Source organism: Schistocerca piceifrons, chromosome 2 (genome assembly GCF_021461385.2).
Source record: "Schistocerca piceifrons isolate TAMUIC-IGC-003096 chromosome 2, iqSchPice1.1, whole genome shotgun sequence".
Taxonomy (NCBI): Eukaryota; Metazoa; Arthropoda; class Insecta; order Orthoptera; family Acrididae; genus Schistocerca; species Schistocerca piceifrons.
Genome location: NC_060139.1, coordinates 886,671,402 through 886,683,540, shown reverse-complemented (window position 1 = coordinate 886,683,540; position 12,139 = coordinate 886,671,402). Strand labels below are relative to the sequence as shown.

At 38.3% G+C, this 12,139-nt stretch overlaps 1 protein-coding gene across 1 annotated transcript; it reads left to right on the top strand.

Annotated features, from left to right (window-relative positions):
- The first annotated feature begins 1,735 nt into the window (after positions 1–1,735).
- On the top strand, positions 1,736–4,164 carry LOC124775966. The gene is made up of 3 exons (XM_047250806.1): positions 1,736–1,888; positions 3,242–3,905; positions 4,157–4,164. The coding sequence occupies exons 1-3, from the start codon at positions 1,736–1,738 to the stop codon at positions 4,162–4,164; spliced, it is 825 nt and encodes a 274-aa protein (XP_047106762.1).
- Positions 4,165–12,139: the final 7,975 nt, after the last annotated feature.

The following is a 12,139-nucleotide window of genomic DNA, read 5'->3' as shown; positions in this document are numbered from 1 at the left end:
CCACTTTGGTAACTAATGGTACCGTCTCTAGCCGTCACATGTACCCTCTCTTGGTAGTGGTGCGAAGAAAATATTGCACTCGATAATGTCAACACATTATTCTATTCTTTAATGCAGTTATTTTACATTGAATAAGGAAATTCATCCTTTAGAAACACATCTAGAACGCCCATTGAGCACCGATTTATTTTGTCGAAAATGTGCAACCATGTAAATTAAGTTTTCAAATCTGCATGTGTCTTTGTTATATTTACAACGAATGCCGAAAATTTTTCATTTACATCTCCTGTATGCCACATTTTGTAACATAATTTCGATTACAGACTGAGCAACGATAATTTCTTACACTCACGTCGTGGTTTATGTGTACCATTCGTAATCTCCGTCGTTCTCTCTGCTTTCAACTGTGAAACAGAGATGACTCGAACGCTACACAGCGCATGCGTAAATCTTAGCACTTCAAGGAGAGTGACGTGCCTCCTCAGTAGTCTCTATGTTCTTGATGCGGATGACAGGACGTCAAGCACCGTCTGTGAGTCACAAATGATCTTACTTACTTGGAGAAGCAATCACTCCAGAAGGTTTTCTCCCATGTGCCTTTATGCTGACCACTTGCGTGCAAGAAACACACATGTCCAATACTTGGAAATAAATTTCGACAGACATATATACTGAGAGATGATAATTTTAAAAGTGTGTCAAATCTAGCCTTCGTTATTTTTTGAAGTCACTAGTGAAGCAGCTCATCTCAGTTAGCAATTGCAAATACAATTCATGGAAAAATATGTGGTCCAGTGTTGAGGTATGTGCCTGAATTTTGTAATGGCTGAATGCGGAATTCGAAGAAAGGGTGACACTCTCGAGCAAATAATGTGTGCGTAATTGTTTGATCTAAGAAGAAAACGTAGGAATATCAGCGAATACTGAAAGTAAGGGCAAGTGAGACTAAAAACAGTTGGTTGTAGGTCTGGTCGTATCGGACAGGCTGCTACACAGTTCCCACTCTCTGATGCTATCCCACTGCTAACTGCCACGGGGACTTTTGGCTGCTCTGTTTCCTGCCTGGCCCGGTGCACCCCTCCTTAGCTAACCTGGTCGCCCAAGACTCCTCTTAAGCGACCATATTGATGACGATCTCAGTGCGGACGCCACATCAACACAGGATGCTGCGAAACAGTACTCCCATCCTCAGACTATCCACTATACCCGGCCTCCAGGTCGCTGGATTACAGGAGCACGCCACCACTCCCAGCCGCCAGTGTAATCCTTTCTACCGCTAAATTACCTACAATCTGCGATGTCAACGAACTATTTTTTCTCCATACTCACAGCTTACTCGCCGATTTATCACGACTACTAATGTGTATAGTGTACTTCTTTATTTCTTACTTCACGTTTCGAAGAGAAAGTACGCTGCCGCATCTGAAACAAACTGTTGTTACCTTGTGGATCCACGTTGCAGTTGCAATCACGAATGCAATTCCTTCCATCACTTAGAGAAAGAAAAAACCACTTTGGTAACTAATGGTACCGTCTCTAGCCGTCACATGTACCACCACCACCTAGAGACAAGGCCGCGGCGCGAAATTCATAGCAGGTCGTGACGTCACTCCAAGCGGGCCACCATGTTGTGTTTCGAAGCGTTTGTTTATCTACACGTTTGTTGGATCGAGTGCTGTATTCGTGCTTTAAACTAGCGATTACAGAGTTTACGTGTAGTGAAGCTGCTGTGAACATGGTTTACAAATGTTGTGTGCCAAGGTGTCGTGGGAATTACGGAACTGGACCGAAAGTAATGCTGTTTTCCTTTCCGAAAGATGCGAATCTGCGTTGGAAATGGCTTTCAGCGATTCATCGGGACAATTTCCAACCCACTGAGCACACGAAGGTATGTAAAAACTATATTCCTAGTACAATTATTATTTTTTTCTGGTAGAATATCTTGCATTTTGGATACATTTGACTAAAATTGTGAGCAAAAGCTAGCAGTAAATAGGCCTAGTATTCGTTTTCAAGTGGCTTTATTTTGGTTTTGAAAACGAAATATAAATTTGTGGCTCGTGTTACTTTTTATTCGTGTTAAATTTCTCTGCAGTTCGTATTTTGTTACGCATTACCGATACGTTTTATTCTCTATTTGTGAGTGGGTGTTGTTTTTCACTCTCGCATTAGTTAGCATGAGTGCTAACGAATGTTGAAACTGCTGTTTTCATGTTTAAAAAGCGATCTCTCTGTATGAAGCATATATTTGTTGTTTTTCTGTGTGTTAGTTTTTCCTGTTAGACATTCGCCAACCCACGAACAAATAACTATCTTTCAACCTAACCTAACTTCAGGTTACGATGCAGAATAGGTGTCTTCACAAACAGATTTCAATGGCGTTCTGTATCACTTGAGCCGCCTCATATAACGACATTCTCGTTAGTAACGCATCCAGTTACTTAATCCGTCCGGTATTTTAAATGTTTCAGATGGTTAACTGAAATGACAAGTGTCATTTAGTTCATACAGCACAGCTTGGGACGGAATGTTTAGTTGATATCGTCTTAACATACTTCCAGTTGGATGGTCATGACTGTATTACTGAGGTGTGTCATTTATGTTGGCATCTGTTCAACTTTATTTTGTGTTTGGCATGCGTTTGCTTTGGAGTTGTTGTTCTATCCAAACATGAAATTTGTGCTAGGCATATATCAAGACCCTCATTCAGTGTTACCTGCAATGACACAGTTTTAATATGTGCTGGCATAAAAACACCCACAGTGAAATAGTATTCTGCAGCTGTTGATATCTCTTATACCATGACAATGAAGAAACTGTAAAGTCAAAATTATAAAATAATTGCTATGTTAACATGCAGAATCCAACAGATTACTGAAATTTGGTGCCACTTAATCCATAATAGGAACTTCACTCTTATAGTTCCATAAATATCACAGCACTGCTGTAAAACAAGCAGTTCACAGGTATATTCATCATTTACTGATGCCTTGTGAGGTATGCTCCTAGTGCTTATAGTACTAATTAAAAAAAGAATATTAAAATGGAATATGCATGTTGTTGTAGAACATGGTATATTGCTGTTAGGCCTAAATAATTTGTGTACTTCCACTAAGGTGTGACCTGTCAAGCTTATATTGGTGGAAAATGAATGAGAATCCAGTGTTTTCTACTTTCACATACAGACACACATCTCTAGATCATGCTGTATATTGTACTGACTCTCACTACTTTGTTTTAGGTTTGTGAACTTCATTTCACCGAATCTGACATCTGCCGGCATACGGAATGTTATGATGAAGTGAAAGGCACAAAGCTTACTGTCAAGCTTTCAAGACCAAGGCTTAGAGAGGGTGCTGTCCCATCAGTGTTACCAGGCTGCCCAAGCTATTTGTCTACTCCATCCACCAGCTCTCGAGAAAGTGCAGAGGAAAGGAGAGCTAGATTGGACAATGAACATCTTCTACAAGCAATTAAAGACAGTATAGTAACCAAAACAGAGTATGATTCGAGGAAGTTATTTTCTACTTTTGAAGCATTTCTGCAGTGCCTAGAAAGAGAAACCATTCCCAGTGAATGGACCATTGTTAGGAGAAGTGACTGTGTCCTATTTCTATTGCTTACTGTATTGCCTGCTCCATCTGTGTCTGTATCTGTTGTAGTGACAAATGATTTGCAGTTGTCTGCCTATCGAAGTAACACTGAGATAAGAAAGATAGGCAGTAGAAAAATACCACACAAACTTTCAAATATGAATGATTTGTTTACAGTATTAGACAAAGTGAAGGAATTAGTCAGTGCAAAAGAAAATTCATTAAAAAGCCAGTGCCTTCTTATACAGGACATTTTAAATGACATGTGCAGTTCTGTAGATGAAGAAAAACAGAAACAAATTCAATTCTTAAGTGAGCAAGTTAAGTTGCTATGTAGCTGTGAGGAAAACTATAGGTTTAATCCTCACTTTTCTGTATTTTGTTGTATCCTGCATTCTATCTCCCCTCATGCCTATAAATTTTTGAGGTCATCTGGCAATCTTATTCTTCCTCATCCAAGAACTTTACAGAAAATATGTTCCTCATATACTAATGGTCCTCATAATGAACAAAATGAAGGTGCTATGCTCCTGTATATTAAGGAAAGATTTAAATCTTTGCAGGAAAGTGATTGTACCATTTCTTTAATGATGGATGAAATTCATATTAAACCTTATTTTGATTACAAGGGAGGAAACATTGTGGGGGCAGCATTTGATAGTGACAAGGCTGCTACTACAGCATATGTCTTTATGATACAGTCATTGCTGTCTTCTTTTAAAGAAGTAGTGCATGTCCTTCCAGTTAGAAACCTTATAGCTGAACAGTTATTTTTGTATGTGAAGAAAATATTATGTGGCCTTCATGACATTGGTTTCAAAGTTATTTGTGTAGTTAGTGACAACAATGCTATAAATAGGAAATCTATGGCACTTTTTAGCTCACCTCCAAAACTCAGTATAGTTTACCCACATCCAGCTAATCCAACTCAGCCACTATTTTTTATAATTGATTCTGTCCACATCCTTAAGTGTATACGTAATAATTGGGTTAATCAAAAGGACTCTCAAGTTTTGCTCAAATATCCACAATTTGATGGAAGCAGTGATGATAGTCAGGTGTTAATGGCATCTTTTGAAGCACTGAGGCAGCTTCATAAGATTGAATGTAATGGTCTACTTAAGCACTCTTATGGTCTTTCTTTGAAGTCTCTTTATCCATCTTCACTTGAGAAACAGAATGTGAGCCTTGTTTTACAGGTATTCAATGAACATACAGCTGAAGCCATTTCAACTGTAGGAGAACAGAAAAACTTGTTACATTACCAGACCACTGCAGAATTTATTAAAATTATACTTACATGGTGGAAAATTGTAAATGTTAAGACAGTTCACAAAGGTGTTCGACTAAATGATCTCTTCCAGTGCCCTCTGTCTTTAAGTAATAATGATGAAAAATTAGTTTTTTTGGAAAAGTTTCTTGTGTGGCTCGATAAGTGGAAGGACTTAGGCCTGAAAAATAATACCCTTTCAAAAGATACACATATAGCTCTGACACACACAACCTATGGTTTGATTGAGATGGCAAGGTACTGTACTAAAGAGCTCGGTTTCACGTATTTTTTGCCTGGAAAAATTCAAACTGATTCTCTGGAAGCAAGGTTTAGCAGTTACCGATCAATGGCTGGCTCTCAGTATCTCATATCTGTGAGACAGATTTTTGAAGTGGAAGCAAAGATGAGGATGCAAAACATGTTACCACTCATGTTGAATTCAAGTACTTTTGGTAAACTGCCTGTTGCAGAAGGGTTCATCTTTAATTGTAATGATGACGCAAAAGAGACTATACAAACAGACTCTGAGTTTATGGTTGACATTATGTATTTGGAGGAAGATTTCAGGCAGGCAGAAACATACCTTCCAATATTAACATATTTAGCAGGGTATTGTGTTCGCAGTGTACTGAAGAAACAGCAGTGTGAGGTGTGCAGCAAATACCTTCTCTTAGACAAAGAAATGTGTCTGCATGGTGAACAACACCTTAGTTTAATCAAAAATTTGGACAGGGGTGGTCTGTTTTTCCCTCAGCCTGATGTTGTGAATGTTGTTATTTACAATTACATTACTGTACAGAAATTAATATCTGCCCCTAATGAAAAAAATTTTTTGTCATGCAACAGTCAAAGGGTGCTTGTTCAAAATGTAACCATAAATGCTGTTCAGAAGAAAAGTTTCTTCTTAACAGACTTTATTTGCAGTAATGGTCATTCGGCAGATAAAATACTGAAATTGTTAGTCAAAGCATCCACCAACGCATTATTAAATAATTACATTAAGAAAAAGAATGACACCTTTACTGCTTCTTTTAAGAAACGGAAGCTTAGCACATTTTAATTTGCGTACAGTTTACATGTTAGGACATTTATCATGTGTCACACGAAATTTCTATTATGTCTCACACTTTCAGTTACACTGTATTTGGTCCACTGAAAGCAGAGGCAGGTTCCATAACCCATATTGGTGTAGTACCTTCAACTGAATGCACACTAATAGTCATTTGGTCCATATAGCCTGTAAGTTTTGGAAAATTTACTTCCACCAGTTTCAAATGTCAGAAGGTCACAAATGTTTCCATGCACACTGTTCAGCTGAAGTAAATACTTTGTCCTGCACTAATGGCTAGTTTCAATCTCATCATTGTAAAATTTTATCAGTTTGTGTACACATACATGTGTGCACCTGATACTGGCCTAAGGTTGAAACTGGGCCAGTTTTTCCTAGTAAAGTTTTTATGTCTTTCAGCTATTCTGTGCAGAAATATTTACATCTTCCTTTCAATTTGTTGAGCCTGTGCTGCCCAACAAGAAGAAATCTGTTTAAGTAATTCTGTATTAAACCTCATGTTATTCATTATTACTATGTATGTAATTAGAGGCTATTATTTTGGCATGCAGACATATAAAACTTACAGTAGAATATTACAATACTACAAAAGGGAAAGCCAAAAATGGATTTCTCCCATTTTCCTGAATCAGAATGACACCAGGGTGTTTCTTAATGTAGTTACTTCTCATAACAGCTGTTTATCTAAATTTTGATACAAGCTGTCAGTATTGTTGCATATGGGTAACAGTTAGCTACTGCTTTGGATATATTATTTTACTGAGACATAATTACATTCTAGCAGTTGCTTATTCCACTCAGTTTGGAATAGTTTAATATCAGACATAGTAGTTGGTCTCCATTCCCAAATTTGGATCTCATCCAGACTGTGACCCTTAATTTGTTACTAATCTTACTTTTTTTTTTTTTTTTTTTTTTTGTTAACTTGTGAAACCCCTTGGTAGTGTGACGCTGTGTGTCAGACTTGGACCGCGCATGTGTTTAATATGCTAGAAAATTTAATAACAGCACACACTTTGGTAGTGAGTGAAAAGTGTGTTCTTGAACTGTTTCTGCCAGTAGCTGTAGAATCTTGTGTTACAGAAAATCACTTCACAGCATTAAAATACAGCTTCGGTGTTCCACACAGTCAGTTTAATTGAAACAGTTTATTCTGAAAGGAATAATGTGAAAGGTGGTGTTTATATAGTAATTAACGAAAAGTTCTTCCCACCTATATAGAGGGTGGAGTGTCATGTTGCTGCATTTTATTTGAATGTGTAGGACATTATATCCTACACCATTCAGTTTAATTTGGAATCAGTGTAAAATTGTTACAGTTTTGATTTATGTTGTCCTTTTTTTTGTTTACACTTAAGTTCATTACAAGGAAATTGGCCTACTTCTAGCTTATGGCAGGGTTTTCAACAAATGTTGCATAGCTGTGCAGTAACAATATAAAAGAGTTCTTTCAGTTGTGGATCAGGTATTAAACTGTAATGTGAGGTTGGTCTGATATGTTGTCGTACTCAGTATTACCATTACTTATTAGTTTCCAACGACTAGCTACATTTTCACTTCGTTGAATGTCCTTCAGCAGGGCCTCATCCCAGTACACCTTTGTATCATGGTACATACATTCCAACAAATGTTTGTTGCTCTCTTAATCTGTCCGAGTTAATACTTTTGTCAGCAACATAAGTCATTGTTAGTCACAATTATTAAATTTTATAGACAGTAAGACTGGTAATGTAACCTGTTATATGCATCTGACATGTTTTGCAACTGTCATTTTTCACAAAAACAATATATCAAATGTGTACAACTAATCAATCATTCTGAAAGTAGAAAAGGCTTGCTGCCTTTTAAGATGGAAATCGTGATCTATTTCTGTAATGGAACCATGTTGTGCCCTGGATTTTGTAACAGCATTTTCAGGAAGTAGATGTACATATGACTGACTTAAATAAATTATAGTTCATTACTTCTAGTGTTTTATAATCCTACATTAACATAAACTATTAATAATTACATTATTTTAAGCATGCTGAGTACTACCGTTCTCATGTTACATTAATCTGTCTACATATTACAAAGAATTTAACTTGCTGTAGTCACCAGCAGTGATTTCTGATCTATCCCTGGAGTTACTAAAGTGCAAATGTGAATTGTAGTATCCCTTGTTCTGGAGTTTAATACAATTCTTAGTATTGTATACAGCATTCCCCCCCCCCCCCTTTTTTTAAAAATACAGTATAGCTTGATTCCCTTAATGAGTCACTGTCTCCTGCCGTCACATAGGTAGACACTTAATGAAATTCTATTACAAAATACAGCTTCAAACAATGGAACAAATTAATGTAGAAGTAGGTTAATTTATTATTGACATTTTTAGCGTGACACATTGTCTAGTTCCAACTGCTGCAAATGGTTGCTGTAGGTTTGTAGATTTTCACTGTTAACTTATATAAAGGTCCTGTTGATAAAACTACTGTTGTTTGCAGGGCTTACAGCATACATTTTGAACAGCTGACCATTATGGTCAGGAATACATCTAAAATTTCACTTAAACATATGTTGCTAATTCTTTTATCTGCAGAGTATTGTCAATCAGGCTTGTAAAGTTCTTTGCAACTTTTGTGAGAAAGTCAACACCTGCCCGCGGCTCCTTACATGCTCAAAGTCTGCCATATTTTTACAGGAAAGAAAATTTACATTACAATAACAACGCATAATTGTTTTTCTTTTTGAGGAAAGGTGAGTTAAAAGTGATTGTTTGCTTGGGGAATGTACTCAGCTTTCCTGAGGGCGCTCTATAAACAGTTACAGAATATTTATTTAGGATACTGAAGGTAGAGGAATTTAATATTATACACTGTATTAGTGCAGAATTTTTCAAGTGAGTGTAAATAATAGTCGTCTGGTCCAGAAAATCACAGTGCATTTTTCACAAATGTACCTTGTTTTATCATGTATATCGCAATATTATTTACATCCCGCACTCGTACGTTTTCACTGGCTATTGATAAGTCTTAAGCAATTACGTTACCGGTAAAAAGAATTATAAACTATAGCTTCTGCTATATCGCGATTGATAAAGTTACGTATTTTAGCCGTACGGCAAAGTACTCTCCTCTTTGCGTGGTATCATTTGCCAAGATCTCGTTTCGTTATCTCCACCGGTTTGCGAGATATGAGAGGCGTTATGAATATTTCATTCCCGCGCGTTGCGATCGGAAGTATGCTCAATTTTTTCGAGATTGGAAGCAGATATTGATACAAAGTTTTACGAAAATTTCCAAACCTCATCTGTATTTCACACACAGCAATAGAATGTATAATATGGATCAAACACAAATTCATAGCGCCCCCTATTTTTGATGGCAACATTCTCAAATTTGATACTCATCTGTGAAATACCACAATAGTTATGACCATTATCGAAATGATTGGCACTTCATCATGAAGCTGCCATATAAAGCTAGAAGTATTTCAGAAATTAATTATTTTTTACGGAACAGGTTCTGCAAAACAGTTTGACAAAGATTTGCAGGCCGTGCGTCTCGAATCCTTACGCGCAGCGCCAAGCCAACCCTGGCCCGCTTTGCGTGACGTCACAAGAGCGCGCCGCGGCCTTCTCTTTAGGTGGTGGTGCATGTACCCTCTCTTGGTAGTGGTGCGAAGAAAATATTGCACTCGATAATGTCAACACATTATTCTATTCTTTAATGCAGTTATTTTACATTGAATATGGAAATTCATCCTTTAGAAACACATCTAGAACGCCCATTGAGCACCATTTTATTTTGTCGAAAATGTGCAATCATGTAAATTAAGTTTTCAAATCTGCATGTGTCTTTATTATATTTACAACATATGCCGAAAATTTTTCATTTACATCTCCTGTGTGCCACATTTTGTAACATAATTTCGATTACAGGCAGAGCAACGATAATTTCTTACACTCACGTCGTGGTTTATGTGTACCATTCGTAATCTCCGTCGTTCTCTCTGCTTTCAACTGGGAAACAGAGATGTCTCGAACGCTACACAGCGCATGCGTAAATCTTAGCACTTCAAGGAGAGTGACGTGCCTCCTCAGTAGTCTCCATGTTCTTGATGCGGATGACAGGACGTCAAGCACCGTCTGTGAGTCACAAATGATCTTACTTACTTGGAGAAGCAATCACTCCAGAAGGTTTTCTCCCATGTGCCTTTATGCTGACCACTTGCGTGCAAGAAACACACATGTCCAATACTTGGAAATAAATTTCGACAGACATATATACTGAGAGATGATAATTTTAAAAGTGTGTCAAATCTAGCCTTCGTTATTTTTTGAAGTCACTAGTGAAGCAGCTCATCTCAGTTAGCAATTGCAAATACAATTCATGGAAAAATTTGTGGTCCAGTGTTGAGGTATGTGCCTGAATTTTGTAATGGCTGAATGCGGAATTCGAAGAAAGGGTGACACTCTCGAGCAAATAATGTGTGCGTAATTGTTTGATGTAAGAAGAAAACGTAGGAATATGAGCGAATACCGAAAGTAAGGGCAAGTGAGACTAAAAACAGTTGGCTGTAGGTCTGGTCGTATCGGACAGGCTGCTACACAGTTCCCACTCTCTGATGCTATCCCACTGCTAACTGCCACGGGGACTTTTGGCTGCTCAGTTTCCTGCGTGGCCCGGTGCACCCCTCCTTAGCTAACCTGGTCACCCAACACTCCTCTTAAGCGACCATATTGATGACGATCTCAGTGCGGACGCCACATCAACACAGGATGCTGCGAAACAGTACTCCCATCCTCAGACTATCCACTATACCCGGCCTCCAGGTCGCTGGATTACAGGAGCACGCCAGCACTCCCAGCCGCCAGTGTAATCCTTTCTACCGCTACTTTACCTACAATCTGCGATGTCAACGAACTATTTTTTCTCCATACTCACAGCTTACTCGCCGATTTATCACGACAACTAATGTGTATAGTGTACTTCTTTATTTCTTACTTCACGTTTCGAAGAGAAAGTACGCTGCCGCATCTGAAACAAACTGTTGTTACCTTGTGGATCCACGTTGCAGTTGCAATCACGAATGCAATTCCTTCCATCACTTAGAGAAAGAAAAAACCACTTTGGTAACTAATGGTACCGTCTCTAGCCGTCACATGTACCCTCTCTTGGTAGTGGTGCGAAGAAAATATTGCACTCGATAATGTCAACACATTATTCTATTCTTTAATGCAGTTATTTTACATTGAATAAGGAAATTCATCCTTTAGAAACACATCTAGAACGCCCATTGAGCACCGATTTATTTTGTCGAAAATGTGCAATCATGTAAATTAAGTTTTCAAATCTGCATGTGTCTTTATTATATTTACAACATATGCCGAAAATTTTTCATTTACATCTCCTGTGTGCCACATTTTGTAACATAATTTCGATTACAGGCAGAGCAACGATAATTTCTTACACTCACGTCGTGGTTTATGTGTACCATTCGTAATCTCCGTCGTTCTCTCTGCTTTCAACTGGGAAACAGAGATGTCTCGAACGCTACACAGCGCATGCGTAAATCTTAGCACTTCAAGGAGAGTGACGTGCTTCCTCAGTAGTCTCCATGTTCTTGATGCGGATGACAGGACGTCAAGCACCGTCTGTGAGTCACAAATGATCTTACTTACTTGGAGAAGCAATCACTCCAGAAGGTTTTCTCCCATGTGCCTTTATGCTGACCACTTGCGTGCAAGAAACACACATGTCCAATACTTGGAAATAAATTTCGACAGACATATATACTGAGAGATGATAATTTTAAAAGTGTGTCAAATCTAGCCTTCGTTATTTTTTGAAGTCACTAGTGAAGCAGCTCATCTCAGTTAGCAATTGCAAATACAATTCATGGAAAAATTTGTGGTCCAGTGTTGAGGTATGTGCCTGAATTTTGTAATGGCTGAATGGGGAATTCGAAGAAAGGGTGACACTCTCGAGCAAATAATGTGTGCGTAATTGTTTGATCTAAGAAGAAAACGTAGGAAAATGAGCGAATACCGAAAGTAAGGGCAAGTGAGACTAAAAACAGTTCGCTGTAGGTCTGGTCGTATCGGACAGGCTGCTACACAGTTCCCACTCTCTGATGCTATCCCACTGCTAACCGCCACCTGGACTTTTGGCTGCTCAGTTTCCTGCGTGGCCCGGTGCACCCCTCCTTAGCTAACCTGGTCGC

Coding starts and splice junctions, on each gene's coding strand:
- LOC124775966 (XM_047250806.1), top strand. CDS start 1,736: ATGGTTTACAAATGTTGTGTGCCAAGGTGTCGTGGGAATTACGGAACT. Junction 1,889..3,241: donor AACCCACTGAGCACACGAAG/GTATGTAAAAAC, acceptor ACTTTGTTTTAG/GTTTGTGAACTTCATTTCAC.